The sequence below is a fragment of the Phycodurus eques genome, chromosome 21, assembly GCF_024500275.1.
Source record: "Phycodurus eques isolate BA_2022a chromosome 21, UOR_Pequ_1.1, whole genome shotgun sequence".
Taxonomy (NCBI): domain Eukaryota; kingdom Metazoa; phylum Chordata; class Actinopteri; order Syngnathiformes; family Syngnathidae; genus Phycodurus; species Phycodurus eques.
Window position 1 is genome coordinate 3,852,116 of NC_084545.1, and position 19,975 is coordinate 3,872,090.

Here is a 19,975-nt window from a genome sequence, read left to right on the forward strand (position 1 = left end):
CCACCTTCCGTTCCGTTCAGTGCCGTTTCATGTGTTGACTGGGCCTCCTCACCTTGCAGCACACCTTAACCATCCTGCGCCAAACGGGCGGCCTCGGCATCAGCATTGCCGGCGGGAAAGGGTCCACGCCGTACAAGGGGGACGACGAGGTCAGATCCACTTCCCTCACAGTACACACGAGTTGTATTTAAAGTAATGTATTTATTTTTGTTTTCCGTTTTGACTTCAGGGTATCTTCATCTCCAGAGTTTCTGAGGAAGGACCTGCAGCCAGAGCAGGAGTGAAAGTAGGAGACAAGCTGCTGGAGGTACAGTACACATCGTATCAGTGCCCTAAAACAATGGTTCTCAAACTTTTTATAAAAATACTCAGCTCTCCAAGTATCACCATGATAACCAAAATTCAAATAAATAAAACACGAGGCATAGGTTTCATTCCTAAAATATTGTAAGCCACTGTTACATGATGCAGTTAGGATTTTAACATTGTGCTTGAATATTGTAAATTAACCAAAGAAAATTACTTAAATATTGATTCAATTCAATTATATTGTCCATAAAAGTTAAATTAAAAAATATATATATATTTTGGCCTAAAATGTTCCAGTTTTCCGAGTGCGATATGAATTAAACTTTGCGGACTGTCCCAGGTGAACGGCGTGGACCTCCACAAGGCTGAGCACCACGCGGCCGTGGAGGCCCTGCGCAGTTCCGGGGCCGCCGTCTCCATGACGGTGCTGCGCGAGCGCATGGTGGAGCCGGAAAACGCCATCACCACCACGCCGCTCAGGCCCGAGGACGACTACTTCCCACGGGAGAGGCGCAGCAGCAGCGGGCTGGCCTTCAGCTTGGAGGGCGGTCACGGCCAGGGTGCCGGGTTAGGACCCCTGCAGCGCCTCTCCACCTGCTTGGTGCGCAACGACAGGGGGCTGGGCTTCAGCATCGCCGGAGGAAAGGGATCCACGCCGTACCGCACTGGGGACACGGTAAGACACTTGCATTTTTTACTACTGACCTCAGTTCTGTTGTATGTCTGCAGCCCTTTATTGGCCATATTTCAACTCTATAGTGATGCCTTGACTTACATGTGTCCCTCACCTACAAGGGCTATTGGGGGCTTTACGGTAGTCACATTATTATTACCTGCACAACTTTTGGGGTTTTTACAGGAGTTGCATCTTTAACTGTTTTAACGTTTGGGGGTTTATGGTGAGTTTATTATTATTATTATTTTTACGCGGTTTTATAACGTCATCACTAAAACTTCAATGGATAGAAGTCCCAAATGAGTGCCGCTGGATGGGCTGTGTCTATAAACCACTGTTTTCTTAGCCTATTTGCTAAATAAATACTCTCCACAACCCACATGTTCTCTAAGACTTCTATTTGTGTCGAATGTGGGTAGTTGGGAAGCTCGGGTCACTCCCCCCAAAAAAATAAAAATAAATAAATAAATTTGTTGTAACTGTCAGTCATTGAGCTGCTCCAATTCTGGCTGCGGCGTTTCTCCGCCGTCGCCAGGGAGACGGAGATATGAATAGCGAGCTCTGGACACATGATAGGTTCACCGTAAGTGGACAGTGTTATTGGGGCCAGCCAGTGTTCAAGGGCTCCCCTTTAAACTTGTGCAAGAGGAGAGCGAGAGAGACAGCTTTTATGATTTTAGGCAGGTCCGGCTATTAGTCAAAATGTCTTTTGAGGGGTTTTGCTTTGCACTTTGCTCATGCTTGTGTTGACACATTTTGTTTTTCGCTGGGCCAGACCAAGAGTTTCGGTTGGCTTTCATCATATTTGATTTGGTCAATTCTGCAATGAGTGCCTGCATTCAGTCCTGCCTGCTTAATTTCACCATGTTGATACGCGGGGGCAAGTAGTATGAGAAATATATAACCTTTTCTACATGTGTTTGTTTTGCTTTTAGGGGATCTACATCTCTCGGATTGCAGAGGGGGGAGCAGCCCACCGAGACGGCACGCTACGCGTAGGCGACCGGGTCATCTCTGTGAGTAGTTTCTTCCCGTCCACTGCGGATTTTCATTAGAACCAGGCCTCACGTTTGTTACACTTTTAACATCTGGTGACAAGTGACATAATGTATTTATGGGCCCAAGATTTACAGTTGGCAGCTTTTAATCATGAGGCTGATAATGTGTTACTGCAGGCATCCTCAATAAGCAGACTTCGGTCAAGATCAACTTTTGGGGATTTTGCGGTAGTCACATTATTAGCTGCACAATCTTTGGGGGTTTTTATGTTTTTTTTTTTTTTTTTTTTAAACTGTGCAACTTATCCACTTACCATAGTTGTTTTCCCATGTGACCCTATCCAGCTAATGAAGAGATTTTTTTTTTTCAGAGCAATTTTTTGGCTAGTGCGGGACAGGCAAGCAGTGAAGAGATAATATTTGGGAAGTGGATTATAATGCCGTCTGTAGATTTTGATGTACATTTGATTTGATCTGACTGCTCTTTACCTTTTAGTCTGCTCTGTAGTGACACACCTCCCTTTTTATGGGTCCTCTCTGGTAGAAATCTTCCTGGCTTAATCTTCTTCCTTCCTCCTGCAGTTTCTACTTCCATTTCTCCCCTTTTCCACCCTCTTGCTGCATGCGTACTGTCACCTTAACCTCCTTGCCTTGTGGTGGTGGTGGTGGGTGTGGTGTTGGCGCATCAGCCGATGGTAAGCGGCAACACTGTCGGGCCAGCGCTGACCTCTGCTTGTCTCCTGAAAGCTTATCGCCCTGTATTTAGCGCATTAAATATACCTTAACAACTGCACTGCTTGCCTTTGTTGACTTAAGAGCAAATATTTTGGAATTGGCACAGTCCCACTTGTGTTTTTAAATAAATAAAGGCAAGCAGCGAGGTAGTAAAATATGTATTTGTGCATATTCAGGCGAAATTCACTGTCAGGCTCCTGCTTGCTCGCTGTCTACCCGCTTTTCCTCTGAGCCTTTTATTCCTGAGAGCTGTCTTTTCACCACAATAAATGCCAATAGATTACCTGTAAATACCATATCACATTTCCTCAAATAACTGGAATAGACGGCAATAATACACAACGCTGCAGTGAATGTCAGCAGCACCCTGGACAGCAGAGGTGGCATCTGTAAAGCTGAACTTAACTAGACTACTTGACTAGACTACTTAACTAAACTTAGCCAAACTACTGGACTAGGTGGTTGTGATGACTTTTTATGTGACACATGACAGATGATGTATCTGTAAAGCTGAACTTGACTAAACTACTTAATTAAACTTGACTACTGAACCAGGTGGTTGTCATGACTAAAATGTCTACAAAAAATGTATTATGAGGACATTTTCATATGAATGTTAATGCACGAGTAATAGGGTTACAAAAGGGTAGAACATTTTGTAACGTTTCCTCTCACTCGTATCACAAGGCACCACTAAATTTCCATTTATTCACATCAATTCTTGTTGTGCCCCTTGGAAAGTTTCAGGATTTTCTTACAACCCTAATTGTTAGAAACCTACGGTAACTGGACATATTGCTGCCCTTAATGTGGCCTGTGTCCTGGTGGGGCGACGCCCACCCCTCACCTACGGTTGTGTGTCACTGTAAATCCAGATCAATGGTGTAGACATGACAGAGGCCAGACATGACCAGGCAGTAGCGCTCCTTACCGGCACCTCGCCCACTATCGCCCTACTGGTTGAGCGAGACCCCAACGCCCCGCGCTCCCCGGGCCTCTCCCGGCAGCGGGCCCACTCCCCGCCGCCACCGGAGCCCTCGGACTCTCCGGACCAGGACGAAGAGGGCCTGCAGGGGAACCACCTGGGCCGAATGGAGGATGAATACCCCATTGAGGTAAGCGACCGAACCACCTGGAAAATAGGTAACGGGTTAGTTTAAATACAGATTGGCTTGTTAATAGGTTTTTCTATTTGACTTCTACACGATACTTTCTGCTGTCCAGTTCCAGAGAGGATGGTGCATGGTATGAAAACTAATCCTATAATGGATTCTAGAGTAAACCAGTGATTCCCAACCAGATTATCCAGTTTTACCTAATTCCCCAGAAAATTCTTTATTTACGACAAATAATGTCTCTTTGTTTAACTGTGCATACATAGTGATGGGTATGTTTAAATGCTCTTCCACTGCATCTGCATAATTAACCCTTGTAGCCACTTTTTGTGACATTGTAGTATGATGGTGTGATGTGAGATTTTTAATAAAGGTTAGGAAACACTGGAGTAAACGTCCCAAATATTGCTGTTGAATAACTTCTTAAGCAGGGTACATGCATACCGATTTTTAACGTCTTTTTTTGATTTTTAAAATGTGAGGCCCCAGACGAGAGGGGGAAAATTCTGAAGGGTGTGCTGACTTCTCTAATAGTATGTGGAACACACCACACAGATAAATACTCATCTGGTGTAGTACCAATACTGACCTGTGAGAGGCAGCATGGTGCCACATGGCAAAAAAAGAGGAGTCGAAGAAGCGATCAAAATATAAATCTTATCTGGTAAATACTGTACATTTACTATCGTTACATTTAATGTCCATGGCTCGGCACAACTCGGCGTTGACCACACACGCAAGGATTTTTCATCGTGACTATTAAACAGGTTTCACTTTCACGATGGGGAAATGCTCAAATTTGGCTCAATATTTGTTATTTTTGTACCCATGTATTGAACAGGGTAAAATAAACATTTGCGATTGGCTGCCCCGACAGTTTTCTGCGCAGGTCGGGGGAAGAAAAATCCATAAACGCATTCCACTTTTGATAATCACACACAATTATCTTTTAGACTCCTCTGATTATCGGGCCATTGCTTACTTTGATGTAAACACTCAAACTTGGCCCGATTGTCTGAATTTTTGTTGCCCGCTTCAAATACTGAACAGGGTTAACATTTACGATTGTTGGTTAAGACTGTTTACTGTGCAGATCGTGGTGGAAAATGTATTCCTAAAACATCCAACACCACAGGATATTCGCTCAGGATAATCTTTGAGACGCATCCGATTATCGGGCCTTTGCTTACTTTGATCACAAGGGAGGGAAAGTGCTCAAATCTGGCACGATTGTAATATGTGTGTACCCCGCTTTAGCAGAAACAATACAAACAACAACAAATAGAATCCTTTCAGTCCCCTAGTGAGTGTGTACCTTTTAATCCCTGGAACTTTTGACATATGTTGATTAAAATGGTCTGCGGTGACAGGAAGTGACGCTGGTCAAGTCAGGCGGTCCCCTCGGCCTGAGCATCGTGGGGGGCAGCGACCACGCCAGCCACCCCTTCGGCATCAACGAACCCGGGGTGTTCATCTCAAAGGTAAAACGTTTTCCTCCCACATTCCAAAAACATGCACTTTAGGTCCAGTAAGGACTCGAAATCTTTCATAGGTGTGAATGTGAGTGGAGATGGTTATTTGTCCAATCAGCTTTTCCACTCCACAGTGAGTTGGGATAGGCTCCGGTGCACAAGCAGTATTAATTAAAAAAAAAATAATAATAATTAAAAAAAAAAGATGGATATTATATGCCCCGCTCGCTCCACATCACCAGGTGATCCCTCACGGTTTGGCGTGTGAAAGCGGCTTGCGTGTGGGTGACCGGATCCTGGAGGTGAACGCCATCGACCTGCGCCACGCTACGCACCAGGAGGCCGTGCGGGCGCTGTTGGTCAACAAACAGGAGATCCGGATGCTGGTGCGCAGAGATCCCTCGCCGCCCGGGATGCAGGTCAGTCTCGCAATCAACTGGGATAAGTTGGAGTGTTTGAGAAGATGCTGATGTCGTCTTTTATGTGGCGTTGACAGGAAATTGTGATCCACAAGCAGCCAGGGGAGAAACTGGGAATCAGTATACGTGGAGGAGCTAAAGGCCACGTAGGAAATCCTTTTGACTCGACTGATGAGGGCATCTTCATATCCAAGGTACCAGTTGATCAATATTACGGTGTACAGTGTTCCCTCGCTATGTTGCAGTTCTCCTAATGAAGATTCAGTGTATTGCAGATATTTTGTTATATTCATATTGTGCATAGAGAAAATTAAAGGAAATTCATTAAGCACATTACAAAAAATAAAATGTACATGGTGTACAGTACTACTGTGTATTATTGTATGTTTAAGAGTTTAAAAGTATGGAAAGTGTTTATAAGTGTATAGTAGAGTTTAATAGGACTGTGGTGAAGATTAATAAGAGTCTGAGAGGGTTCATTACTGCGTGTGGACAAGGAGAGCAACATTCACCAATGCACTAGTAAGGTCTATTTTTAATCTAATTCTTAAAATATTAAAATTTACTTGAGTTTCAAAATAGGAATGTTAATTAGAATTTTGAAATTTAAATTTTGAATTAGAAATGTTTATTTGAATTTTGAATTTTGAATTTTGAATTTTGAATTTGAAATTTGAATTTTGAATTTGAATTTTGGAATTTGAATTTTGAATTTGAATTTGAATTTTGAATTTTGAATTTGAATTTGAATTTTGAATTTGAATTTTGAATTTTGAATTTGAATTTTGAATTTGAATTTTGAATTTGAATTTTGAATTTGAATTTGAATTTTGAATTTGAATTTTGAATTTGAATTTTGAATTTGAATTTTGAATTTGAATTTTGAATTTGAATTTTGAATTTGAATTTTGAATTTGAATTTTGAATTTGAATTTTGAATTTGAATTTTGAATTTGAATTTTGAATTTGAATTTTGAATTTGAATTTTGAATTTGAATTTTGAATTTGAATTTTGAATTTGAATTTTGAATTTGAATTTTGAATTTGAATTTTGAATTTGAATTTTTTTTTATGTGGTAATATGTCTCCTTTGAAAACAGGTGAGCTCAAGTGGCGCGGCCGCCCGGGACAGCCGGTTGCAGGTGGGCATGCGCATCCTGGAGGTGAACAACCACAGCTTGCTTGGCATGACGCACACAGAGGCCGTGCGAGTGTTGCGGGCCGTGGGCGACTCCCTGGTCATGCTGGTGTGCGACGGCTTCGACCCGCGCAAAGTGCCCACTGCGGAGGCGAGTCCCAACAAGGAGCCTTATGTTCGTACAAAAGCTTCTACATTTGATCTGACTGATCAGAATTCAAGTGTGCTCAACTAACTATTTTTATCCCCAGGCGTCTCCTGGCATCATCGCCAACCCTTTTGCATCAGGCATCGTTCGTAAAAACAGTATGGAGAGTATCTCTTCTATAGATAGAGACCTGAGCCCAGAAGAGATGGACATCATGCAAAAGGTACGCTCACAAGTATAGCTGGCATATTAATTGATTAATGGAGTTTATTTTGGGACGTTTATTCCTTAGAGCCCCGCTGATGTGCACTGCTTCCACTAACAACATGGCTACGAACAGAGAGGAGCTGGTTTACAATATTGTGTGACCAACTTAGGTATTTGTTTGCTATATTTAGCAACCTTTCAGCATTGCGGATATAAAATACCAGCCGAGCCATGCGGTTTGATGGGATTTTGATGTTACAATGTTAACGTTTAAAATAGTAATTATTGAGGATCGTGTTTACATACGTTTAAATAAAAAAAGAGAGGAAGCATACTTTTTCATGTTGTCTGCAACAACCTTTTTTTTTTTTTAAACAAATTCTATTATTCCTGTGGAAGTTGATGTACTGTGAGATTTTTCTAAATATGTAACTTGGCTCAAAAAACACTGTTTTAAGGCCCATATTGCCGGGCCCTAATCAAAAGTCATTCACAAGTTGTTTCGGGAAACCAGGAAGTCATTAGCATGCATTGCAAGGGGTGACTTTTTCAGTATTTTTGCCAGTCATCAACATACCAGGAATGGCTTTAGCGCGGCCAAGCCGACGCGTGAATCAAATGTTTTTGTTCAGCGTTTTTTTGTGTGTGCCATCGCAGCAATTCAGCCTTAGCGCCAGTTTTACTGCCCGCGCTCATGCATCAGAGCACTCGAAAGCACCAGTGCGCGGCCGTTTATTTCGTTCCGACATGGAGTGAAGGCGTGTAGAATTGAGTGGGGCTCGCGTGGACTTAAAAGCAGCGGTAAGGAGGCTGACTGTCGCTCTTCTCCAGGAGTCTGAGATGGTGAGGGAGACGTCCCAGTGGGAGAAGGAAGAGATGGAGAAAATGGTGAGTTGATCACGATAACGGGGAGCTCGACATTTTAGTCGACGGGGTGATTGAAAAGTAACTGTCGATTTTTTAAATACTTATAGTTGAGTTTGTTCTTTAATGGAGGAGAATTCAAGTAACGGTGTTTCCTACATTTATGGGGAATTTTTACAAATAAAGTAATTAAAGTACACACACACCTACCAAAAAATTACAATAAATAACTTCTAAGTATTTTAAAAAAGGAAGTTAATGTATATGGAGCTCAAGACTGAGACGTTCAGGCGTAATGGGGCGAATGAGGCCCCTGGCTCTTTGTCAGCAATTCCCGCAATATCCCACCTCGCATGCCTTTTCTGCTCCCAAAGTGAATGAATGATTCTATACTTTTCTTTTCTCCTCTGTTTTCTCTCTCCCCCGCTCTCTGTCCTGTTTGGTCGTGCGTGAAATCCTCTTATCGTTCCATCTGTGCCGCTGCTTTTTTTCTCGCTTACGCTGTCATTTCACCACCCATCAAATGTGTGTGCGTGTGTTCGTGTGTGCTTTCCCCTTCCGCACTGTCCTTCCCCCTTACCGGTCTGGGTCGAAGGAGCGTATGCGCTTGGAACGAGAGGAGGCAACTCGCCTGCTAGAAGAGGAGACCGAGGTGAGACACTCCCGGACTATGCTTGGAGTTTACCACACTAAAGATTCCCCGTTCCCGGAAATTAACAATATTAATTGCGTACATGCTGAACGACTTCCACATTTCGCACCCAATTCAAACCATGCGGATGTCAAAATGTTCGGCTCATTCAGGACATCCTGAAAACGTTTTGTGTTTTGCCGCTCATTCCTCATTTCCTACAAATAGTAAAAACATTCTCCAAATTATTTGCAGAAATGTAATGTCATTTGCCTGAAAGTTACAAGAGTCTAAAAATCCTTCTTTTCAGAAGAAATTTTCCAGTCCCAAAATTCTTACTTTTTGAGGAAGTCCACGTTTTCGGAGAGCATTCCCAAATGAGGGAATTTTTCAAACCTTGACCTAGCCCTTTTCCATACGAAATAAAACCATTCAAATTAATGGTTGCGCAAAAGATTCAAGTAATTCACTTCAATTTCGATGTTTAAGATTCCAAAAATTCTTACTTTTAAAAGAAGTCCATACTTCCCGTGAGAACATTTCCAAATAAATGGAAAAATGTAACACATTCACCATTTTTCCACTGGTTCAACTCATTCTAACTTCAATATGGACAAGTTTCCCAAAATTCCTACTATTTGGAGAAATCCGTATTTTTGGTCAATGAAAATATTTTCTCATTGGAGAATTCCCATTGTTTCTATAATTCCACATTACACAGGAAACATTCTGCAAGAAAAAAAAAATTTAAGTTAATGGAGAAAAAAACAATTTATTTTATTCGTGAATGATTCTAATAATCCTCACGTCAAAATATTTTGCGAACCCAAAATTCCTACTTTTGGAATAATTTTTCCATGAGGAAATTCCCATGTTAAAGGAAACAAATTAAGAAATTCACCATTTTGCAACCTATTTTATTATTATTATTATTATTTTTTATTTAAATACTGCTGTGACCTTCATGTTTTGGAATGTGCTGTGCTCTCTAGAACATCGGCAGTGGACCTTTAAAGCTGGACTACAAAACCTTGGCAGCGTTGCCCACCACCAGCCTGCAGAAGATCAATAGGGTAAGTCACAGACCCGTTTTGAAACGGCCTTCACCCCCCCCCCCCCGTGAAAGCCTCACCTTGATGTCCAGTCCTCTTGAACTTACCATTTGCTCTGTGCATAACGACACTCTCACACACACACACACACACACACACACACAACATGGCCGACCTCAGACCTACCATGTTTGTTCCAAGAACACATGCACCTTTTTGGAGGACTGGGGAAATGAATAAACCACAGCACTCGTGGGACTGTTTTAAAAGAAAGCACACGAGGCTTCCCTGCATCTATCTGTGTGTGTGACACAGAGAGGTGGCAAGATTGGGGGAAGGGTTGACAGCTGGCCTACTTGTGATATTTTAAACCTGCATGTGGCTCTGAAGTGGACAAAGGCCACTTTGGGTGGGTGTAGCGGAGGGGCAGACAGTTGGGAAGGGTGTTGTCCCGCAAGGGTTTTCGCTTTGACTTCCAAGAGGACTTACATTGACTTGGACGTACAGGACGCTTCAGCCCAACACTTTCCGGTAAGTATGAAAACTGGACTGGTGGCATTTTATACTTTGACTTCCATTCATAATTTTTTTTTTTTTGAAATTGCAACAGTTCCTTTTAATTATTGGGGGTTAGGGCTGGATCTTATTAAGAACCTCACAATTTGATTTGATTGCGATTCTTTAGGTTGTGTTTTGATCTAATTCGATATTGATTTACATGCTTTGATGTTGATTCAGTCAGGGGTAGAAATACCCAAATAGAGTGGTGCCTTGAGATAAAAGTGTTTATTCACAGTAATGCCCTCACATGTTGGAAAGGAGAGCGATGCACTTGTTGAACGCCGGGAGAACAGTAAACTGTCGGCCACAGCTCACGCCAGACGCTCTCACGTTACCGCACCAGGCCCCGCTTCTTAAAGGCACATGCATGGACAAAGACACTCCAATACATACAGTATTTTCTATACATTTTATGTTGGTAATTTGTGTTTTATATTCAAATATGTTTACAATAAAATGTGTTTTAATACATGTGTTTAGAGTCTAGCGGGTGGTTCGGGAATGTATATCCACGGATAAACGAGGGTTCACTGGAGCGCTAAATTTAAATTTTTGCTCCTGCCTTGACTCACGCACATCCTCGAAGGTGCCGAACTGTCTCGCTGCTCTGATAAATTGGTTATTTAGGGCACTTGTCTAAGGGGTCTAGACTGCAGCCGTCAGTCAGTCTTGTTGAAAGCATTAGCCGGTGTGGAAGTCTCGAATGACGAGATCATGAAGCAGTGGCTCTCTCTGACGTTAGGCAACATTTAGTGAGTAAGTTGCTCCCAGTCGGCCACCGTGCCTCCTAGAGAGATCATAATAAAACATTTTTTGAAATAGTTTTATCCCACACTCTTGCTCTAAACACATTTAAAATTAACCACAAGCAGCAGTTTGGAAGATATCCTGTAAATAGTGAACCATTCTTCAAAAGACAGGCTTCAAGCTGTTTTTAATGACACTCCCAGTTTAGGTTTACTGTCAAATTAAACACAAAACAAAGAGAACAACACATTTAAAATAACCACAGCCTTTGTAAAGTCTGTTTAGCTTAATGCTAACAAACAGTGCAAAATGCCATAGAAAAGCTCATGATTAGCATCGGTGTTGCGCTGTTACAATCCTTTAAGCAACACATAACAAGACTCACAGTTACATATTCTTTATCCTCTGCGAAGAATGACTAATGTTACTGCGGTTGACTGAGGAGCTGTGACCGTCGCAATGTGTATCCATACATCAGAATCAGAATCATCTTTATTGGCCAAGTATGTCCAAAACACACAAGGAATTTGTCTCCGGTAGTTGGAGCCGCTCTAGTACAACAGAACACTTTGGAGACATAAAGACATTGACAAAAAACAATTGTGCAAAAAGATGCAGAGTCCTCGAGCACTTAGAGCAGATACATGTATTGTACTTCCCCCAGGTGGCCAAGGCAAACACACCTAAAAGCCCTAAACACAAAAGTGAAAGAAAATGGAACTCTGAACCGCAATTTAGCGAGGCATCGTTATAGTCACACTTGTGTATCCCAAAGTAAGGTTTGCTACATGCCCCAAAACTCCAACAGCGACTTTTTATTTTTCCTCCAAAGCGCACCTTCTCTTCCTTTTGTTTAAATTGTTTTAAGTCTTCCTATGTCCTGTTTTTCCATTCCTTTCATTGTACGTGTCCTCCCTCTGGTTTTCCTTTCTCCCGGTTCAGTTCTCTCCTTCTCTAAGTCCTACCGCCCCCATGGAGGCCCCCCTGCAGGCCCAGTACAACGCCCCATTAGAGCCTCTGGGCTTCAGTTTAAGCCACCCCCCGAACCCTCACGCGGACCCGGCATCCTCCCCGAGTCTGTTCTCCTCCAAAGAAGACGGCGTCGGCTCGACGGCGACTCTGAATTTGGCAGCGCAAGATGAGGAGTCTTTGGTGGATTCGCAACCCATCTGCTTCAAGGAGAACCCCTTTTTAGTAGCCAACCGCAAAGGCAAGGGTCTGCCGCCCGGCCAGCGGATCCTATCGGGACCACCGGTGGGCTACGGGAAACAGGGCCAACTTCAGCCTTGGTTGTTCAGCAAGGCAAGACTGCTTTTGCGCGAGTGTGCTGTGGAGCCCGCATGTTGTGTGACAATACAGTTTCGTCCCACGATACAGAGAGACCAGCTACATTTTATTTTTTTCATAGCTTTATCCCTCCCACACGCTTTGAACACACTTTGTTTAACAACGCACAAAAAAAGTAAAGCATTCCTTTGCGCATGTTCTCACTCTCGCTGTCAAGAAATTGGAGACCATCACATAACATCACTTTGACAAAACGAAGACTCTAAATAGGTCAAGCGTGTTTGCTTCAAGCAGTTTGTCACTCCCAGTTGAAGTTCATTGTAAAATTGACATAAAACAAAAGCGAAGCAAACATTGTATATTTAGACACCGATACTATCTTAATTTTGTTGAAAGAAAGTCTGCTAGCTTAATGCTAACATGTAACGCGAAACACCATAGATGGGCAAACGGAAATTAGCATTGATGTGACTGTAATTGTTAACCTTCAAGCAACTGCTACTTTAACACATTCAAACAGGGTATACAACAATGCTCACAGACGCGTACATTCTTTCTCCTATGTGGGAATGACCATTACTGGAGTTTACAATAGTTGGGGACCTTCTCTGCCTCTTCTTCTCTCTCTTAATTAAGCTACATCTCTTCCAGTAAACCTCAATGCTGCCCAGCTAGTCGGACTTGCCTGTACGCTCTAAAAACTCATGAAAAAAACAAACGATGGCTTGAAAATCTGTGATATAGCGGAGGTGCGAACGATGAGCCGCAATGTATCAGGGGGGGGTTCACTGTCACCTTGTGAATAAAAGCTACACAGAAGTTGCCATTCACTTGTTTCCTCACAAATACGCCTTTTATGGGCGGGCGCATGCTTTCCAATGCACTCGTGTTCACTCCTCGGTCAGGATAGGCTGGAATGTGTGTCGCAACAGCTGCGGTGGGCAGCATAAGCCGCCGTGAAGGATTGTTTGAGGCCCGCAGGATGTTGGGAAGAAGTGCATGTCCTTTGCCTGGTTGAATTTTTGTGTATGAGACTAACCGATGAGTCACCGTGTAGAAATAAGTTGGCGCGATGGCGCCAAGACAGGAGAAAAGAGTCCCTAAAATCCAAAGTTTAGGATTCTTCCACAGATCCCAAACGTGTACCACAACAGCATGTCTACAGAAGATATCGATGTTGGCTAATTTAATATAGTCTACCATCGCTAGTTAGAACGTACTGTACTTATTCGCTGACACCCACGTCACTCACCAGGCCGGGCCCTGCCTTTTTAAAGTACCTTGAATTTAAAATAAAAATATATTCGATAGCTACTGCCCTTGATCCACCCGATCGGTGTTGATTCTGCGTGCTAAGTGTCGTTTTGTCTTCCAGACCCCATCATCTGATTACACCAGCACCGAGAGTCCAATCAGAGAAGCCCCCTACTCTCCGACAATCCAGCCGGTGAGCACCGAGCAGCTTCATTTTCATTCACTTCACCTTTTTGCAGCTTTTGTGTTCTCCACTCCATGAGTCCCTTTTGACTTTCCTGCCCCCTCAGCCCAGCCACCAGTCTTCCGATAGCTCCCTGTGTTCCGGCAGGGAGACCCGCTTCGTAAGTGGGGCCCCCGCCCCGAAGGCTGTCTGTCTGCTATGACCAGAATGACTTGTTTGGTCTTTGTTTTTTGGAGCCGCTACGCCAGGGCCAGCTGATAACTGTCCGAATGCACTTACACTCGATACTACAGCCGTGCCTGGAGACCCGACTTACGAGGTTTTTGACATATGAGCCATTATTCGGCTGATAATAAAATAAAAAATCAGCATGTTACGATTTGTTGTTAAAATAAACAATTTGACATATACATTTTAACAATATTTTTGTCCCTCTTCTACAAATGGTCTGGCCCACCTTACCAATTTAAAAGTCTGATGTGGCCCACCTCTGTACTAGAAGCTCCTAGAAATTCTGCTGTCATCAAATGGGCTCTTGCAGTTCTAAACACGGCCTGCCTTCGTTCTTAGAGTTCAGTTTGTGTCCTTGACGTCTGTCTTTTTTGTTGTTCTCCTCTCAAGTCCTCATATTTTCTTTGATAGGCAAGCATTCATTTCACCTCCACCCCCAACACCAGGGACCACACTTCATCCTCTGTGAGTGTCGATTTGCTGCAAAAGCCACCGTCTGGTTCTTGCCTGATCTCTCACAGCTCCCTTACTTTTTCTCTCCGCAGACCCGACCGGGCGCCATCCTCCCCGTCGGGCGCATGCGACCGAGCACCTCCCCGGCCGCTCCGGACGGCCTCAGCCCTAGCCCCTTCCAGCATGGCCCCTCTCCCTTCAACTCTCAGACCTCTGTAAGACCCCTCACCTCCACGTAGGGCTGCACTCTCGTGGCCTCCGTCTGGCAATATCCTTGATATCCAGCTTAATGTCCGTGTACTACTAGTACGCTATTGGTCCACACTAGAAAGACAATTCAGCACACAAGTAGAACGACTGTGTCTTACTAGTAACGTTTGTTCCACTATCGCCTTCCGCTACTGTATGAAAAATTTCACTTTGACTTTTGACGATGCACGGGGATGCATTTAAGGCCTGTCAACAAAACAGGACATGTCAAATGCAGACGAAAACACTATCAGTGATATGGAGGGGTTCAATGTCTTGGAAAAAAACCTTACAAGTAAGACATTTGTTCGACGAGTGCACCGAATTGTCTTACTAGGGAAGACAAAGTGTACAAATACACGAACTCTTAAGATGGATATCAAGCATATTGCATCAACGCGCCAAGGGTTTTCCATACCGGCGCCTCTCTCAGAGCGGAGGTGCAGGTCTTGTAAAGTCACAGACAAATATTTGTACTTTTGAAAGAAACCAAAGAAAAGGGGAAGACTTGAATCCATATATGCCTTAATTCTTCTAATTTCTCATGTATGTCCAAAGTCTTCCTGGTTTGAGCTTTGCAAGCCCTACTGTCTTGTCTTTCCTCTGGCGTACCTCCCCTCCGTCCTTCACACGCACAACCAGCCGCCATACTGTTCACCCGTCCACTCCCACAATCGACTTTGATCGTATTTTCATCGTCTACCCTCTCGTTTGTCTGTCATCCCCGCCTCCTCTTCCTCTTTTTCCCCTCGGCTCCTTCACCATACCCCTGCCCCCCTGGTGGACCGCCCTCCCTTCCCCCTTGCAGCCTCGCGCCCCCTCCCCCACCTCGCCCTACGAGTTCCCCACGAATGCCAAGCAGGCGTACAAGGCGTTTGCCGCCGTGCCTCGCTCGCTGGCGGCGCTGGAGCCGGAGCAGGTAGGCCGAGTCGCGCCAGGTACTGGTGCCGCATCGCGACGACAAGGCATGCTGTCCCCCCCGCCCCCCACCCACAAACATCCCCTACCGGCCACCGCCTCCCCACCGGTAGCTACAAAAACCAGCTTGCGTTGCATTGGGAGGCGCCTGTGACGTGCCGTGACGTGTGGAATGCAGTCATCGGCTTCGTACTCGCAGTGTCGTCATGCGCCGCGGTGTTGGCTCTTCTAATCCATCCTATTCACCCACGTGTTGCACGTGCACTAATATCCATTCGCTTTATACATACACTACTCACAAAACGTTGGGGATATGAGGCTTTAGGTGAAATTTAAGGATGACACTAAAATGTACTATAACCTTTACAGGTGAACATTCAACAGTTTAGAGAAAGCCAAATTAAGTTCCGTGCAGCAATTCTCTTAAATATGGTTCCCTCTAGTAGGATGTGATGCTCTCTTTTTGGCAGTCCGTTTTCCCCTTGTCAATAGCGGCATGTTTTTGCGGTTCAATTAAAAAAAAAAAAAAAGACAGTACAGTGTACTGTATGGAGCTTCAAAACCCGATACAGGGTCCCAGTTTTTCCGTTGCAGCTCACCGGTAGTTGTGCGGTGCTCAGTCACTTGGTGTGCGGCGAAGAGTCACCAACTGTAATTGTTTTCACGATGGTCCACTTCAGTTGCACTCTCAGTGTATGGCGGGTTTAAGCTCAGTGGCCATTGAATTTTGCCATTCGGCTCCTTGTTAGAGAACCGCAAGTTGCGGACATTCAAAAATTTCAAGAAGGTCAAATCAAGTTGACCTGTAAAAGGTTGTAGCACATTTTAGGTTCATCCTGAAATCTTGCTCAAACGACCAAACTTTTTGTGAGTAGTGTACTGTATTATATCTGCCTGCTCCATGTCAGTCTTTGTCCTCCATCCTCTTTTTGTGCAGTACTAATTAATTTCTTTCTCTGCCCATTAGGACATGGTGTATGGTGTGAGGAACAATTTCCATGCCAAGCAGCCTTCTCCAGAGGTGAGTGGATTCCTAATGAATTGGCACGACAAATTCTTCTCCTGACGACGCATAACCAGTGAATTTTGCAGCCACAGAGTGAAGATTCCTCGCCACTTTCACGCTACTGTCGGCCAATCAAATCGGGCGTCAAAGGGAGCCGTCTGATGTTATTTCCCGTCTACTATTTAAAGGAGACATTATGCGTTTTATAGCGAACACTTTAGCCTCTGAATAGTCTTGGTAAAACACCATGATGTATTTGAGCCCGGTGACAGCCCGTGTGGCCCTTTCAGCCCGAGTTGAACAACGAGGTGTTTGACGACGGCGCGGACGGTCAGGAGGGGGCCGGCGGAGCTGCGGCCGTCAAGGTCGCGGCCCGCTCCGCCCTCTCGCCTGACCGTTTGGAGTACATGAATCTGGCGGCCGTGCCTCGTCTCTCCAGGCCGTCCCTGGACACGCAGGTAGCCGCCGCCCCCAGCAGCCCTGCTCCTGTGGTGTGCTTGGCCTGGCCAGTGGTGGGCTCCAGGCTGCATCTGCAATCCTTGAATCTAGTCTTTAATCTCTGCAAATGGCAGAAGTGGGGGACTCCATTCACACGACTTGACTCGAGTCAGACTTAAGTCGCCAATGTGGGACTTGTTGGGTTAAAACTGGACTTTACGTTACGTTTGACATTCACTTCACAGTTTAGTTTACCGACAGGTGGTCAAACATGAACTAAGCTTCATTTGAGTTATGAGTCTAATTGAGAAGATAAAGTCATAAATAATACGAAGACTGGATTTGGAACTATTAGTGTATTAGTACAGCTAATTAAGTACAGATATTAGTGCAAGGTGGCTAACGTGCAAATGGATGTTGTGACCGAACAAGAGTGTATGACCTGACTTGTGACTTTTTGAAGCCAAGCGATGACTCGAAATGGGACTCGACTTGGCTTGATTTTTGCCAAAGTAACTTAAAATTTGGAAGCTTATACATAGGTCACTTACTCCCACCTCTGACAAATGGTGTTGGGTTCCTATTGAGTTTACTTTCTGCGCCCTCACCTTTCAAATCCTGCTGAATCAACATTTCTGACCATGTCGTCCTTGCCGTGTGGAAACGTGGAGCTCTGATAATACTTCACGCTTTCCTAATCCGCAGAGTCCGTCGCCCGGTGGCAAGGACAGCCCGGAGCAGCGCTCCTTCCGGGATCGGCAGAAATACTTTGAGATCGACGTGAAGCAGCAGACGCCCGACAAGCCCAAGCCTCGCGTCTCGCTGGTCGGCGAGGACGACCTCAAGAAGATGAGGGAGGAGGAAGGTTGGTCCCTGATGCCTCTTGAGATACAGAGAATCTTGGTGCTGAAGTGAGATCAAAAGCTTGATTTAGACAGAAGTAGTCCTTTGCCGCCATCTTGTGGCATCTACGGCCATATAAACATTTGGTGGGTCTAAATTACTCCAGCGTTTTTTTTTTTTTTTTCTCCGCTATTTGCATACATCTTGGGGGTTTACTGTACTTTTGTACTCAAATCTCCAAATATACCGTTTGAAACCTGTGTTTGTTTGGACGCAGAGCGTAAATTTGAGCAGAGAGCGCGGGAGTACCTGCTGGACGAAGAGGAGGAGGATGACGAGGAGGACCTGGCCAAGCACGTGGCGCAGATGAAGGTGACTGGCAAGGTGCTGCTGGACGGAGTGGAGTACGACGTGGAGCCCGTGTCCGTGCCGTCGCAGCCGTGCGCCACGCCGCCCGGCTACTGCGGGAGTTCAGGGTATAAAGTTACAAAAAAACACACATTTTAAACGACACGTTATGTTTTTTTATGACATTGTGTGCACTGTTACATGAAAGTGGGGCAAAAATTGAGAAGGGCTCGCTCACAGACGTGGAAATAAGTAGATAAAAGATTTTCTTGCTGGTTTAATTTCCCATTTGATGGGTGGGCAGGCACCGCAGAGAGCCAACTATTTGTATACAAGCCATTAAAAACATCATTTTCCAAATGTCCTTTTTAATGTTTGATTGCGTCCCATGGCTGACGTCTGTGTGAATCTCCCTGTAGGCCCTCGTCAGTGGACGGTAAAGGAGACACACCGAGGAATTCGTTGGACGACAGCTTCAGACTGGAGCAGCGGCCCAACTCCATGACTGGGTAAGGAAAACATTTCTCACTTAATCCCTAATCGGGTGTCAAACTCTTTTTTTTTTTTTTGCGGGTCACATTGTAGTTACCGTTTCCCTTAGAGGGCCATTACGACTGTAAAACCATAGAAATGTTGAATTCCCTCATCATATTATTACAGATGCACAACAAATTGTTGGATAACGACTTTTGAAATCAGAAGTCAAGCATAATAGTTTAACTAATGTTTTTAAGTTACTGTTAAAAGGAGTTTGGGAACAAAAAAAATGCTAGCAATATATCACATAATTATTATTTTTACACATGACAATTTGAAATTTTGGTACCAATTTTTATCAAGAATCATAGAAGCTGATTTTTCACGTGCCACATAAAATGATGCAGTGGGCCGGAGCTGGCCCCTGGGCCTTAAGTTTGACACCAATGTGATTTCACTTCTAAAGTCCTCACGCGCTCCCTGTGCCCCCCGCCCCCCAGTTTGATCCCCGTGTACGCCGGTGACTCCGCGGCTCCCATTCGCACGGCCAAAGCCGAGCGGCGACACCAGGAGAGGCTCCGCATGCAGAGTCCGGAGCTGGCCGTGGCCCCGGACAAGGACCTCTCCCCCGCCGAGAAGCGAGCCCTGGAGGCCGAGAAGAGAGCCATGTGGAGAGCGGCACGGTAGGTTTTGCAGACCGTACTCGCCTCCTTGTGTTAGTCTTGGGATTCCATCCGTCATCTATTACAGTGAACCCCCCTATCCGCATTTCACGATTCAGCAATTGAATGATTCACATTTCTGTTTTTCTGTGGAACCTACCCTCAGCTCGTCGGCTAAAAACTCAACGACAGTGGTGCCTTGGGATCTAAGTTTAATTTAATGCCAATAATTTAAGCCTTCAAAAAAATATATTATTCTAATGTCTATTTTCACGAGGAAAAATATCACTATAATATTGTACTCTATAAAAACAAAATACAGCAAAACAGTAATGACAACATTAAGTACATTTTAAAGAATTAAACTGTTTTTGTGACACTTTTTGCTTCAATCAATGGACATTATACTCCTCCTCCTGGTGTGTGCGCCTTGGCCACCTGGGGTCAGTATAAGACAGACAAAAGGATATACATGGAGACGTAACGCAGTCATCTTCACAGAGGATAAAGAATGTCTGCGTGTGAGTAGCTGTATTATCTGTGCACATTTTGC

General features: G+C 44.4%; 1 protein-coding gene across 20 annotated transcripts in view; it reads left to right on the forward strand.

Annotated features, from left to right (window-relative positions):
- Positions 1–19,975, forward strand: part of scrib (scribble planar cell polarity protein) — a 58,372-nt gene that overhangs the window by 30,841 nt on the left and 7,556 nt on the right. For 7 of the 20 annotated variants that reach the window (XM_061665775.1, XM_061665783.1, XM_061665781.1 and 4 more), the window contains 24 exons: positions 60–149; positions 230–307; positions 650–985; positions 1,921–2,001; positions 3,594–3,833; positions 3,943–3,963; positions 5,204–5,314; positions 5,548–5,724; positions 5,802–5,918; positions 6,825–7,037; positions 7,114–7,233; positions 8,049–8,105; positions 8,677–8,733; positions 9,705–9,785; positions 13,735–13,806; positions 13,904–13,957; positions 14,440–14,493; positions 14,574–14,696; positions 16,616–16,669; positions 16,945–17,112; positions 17,798–17,957; positions 18,213–18,411; positions 18,703–18,792; positions 19,261–19,443. In XM_061665775.1, the coding sequence (XP_061521759.1) occupies positions 60–149; positions 230–307; positions 650–985; positions 1,921–2,001; positions 3,594–3,833; positions 3,943–3,963; positions 5,204–5,314; positions 5,548–5,724; positions 5,802–5,918; positions 6,825–7,037; positions 7,114–7,233; positions 8,049–8,105; positions 8,677–8,733; positions 9,705–9,785; positions 13,735–13,806; positions 13,904–13,957; positions 14,440–14,493; positions 14,574–14,696; positions 16,616–16,669; positions 16,945–17,112; positions 17,798–17,957; positions 18,213–18,411; positions 18,703–18,792; positions 19,261–19,443 (2,936 nt within the window). Of the gene's footprint in view, positions 1–59; positions 150–229; positions 308–649; positions 986–1,920; positions 2,002–3,593; positions 3,834–3,942; positions 3,964–5,203; positions 5,315–5,547; positions 5,725–5,801; positions 5,919–6,824; positions 7,038–7,113; positions 7,234–8,048; positions 8,106–8,676; positions 8,734–9,704; positions 9,786–12,014; positions 12,375–13,734; positions 13,807–13,903; positions 13,958–14,439; positions 14,494–14,573; positions 14,697–15,538; positions 15,650–16,615; positions 16,670–16,944; positions 17,113–17,797; positions 17,958–18,212; positions 18,412–18,702; positions 18,793–19,260; positions 19,444–19,975 lie in introns of all 20 variants that reach the window. The other 13 variants (XM_061665788.1, XM_061665792.1, XM_061665794.1 and 10 more) reach the window with 12 other exon arrangements.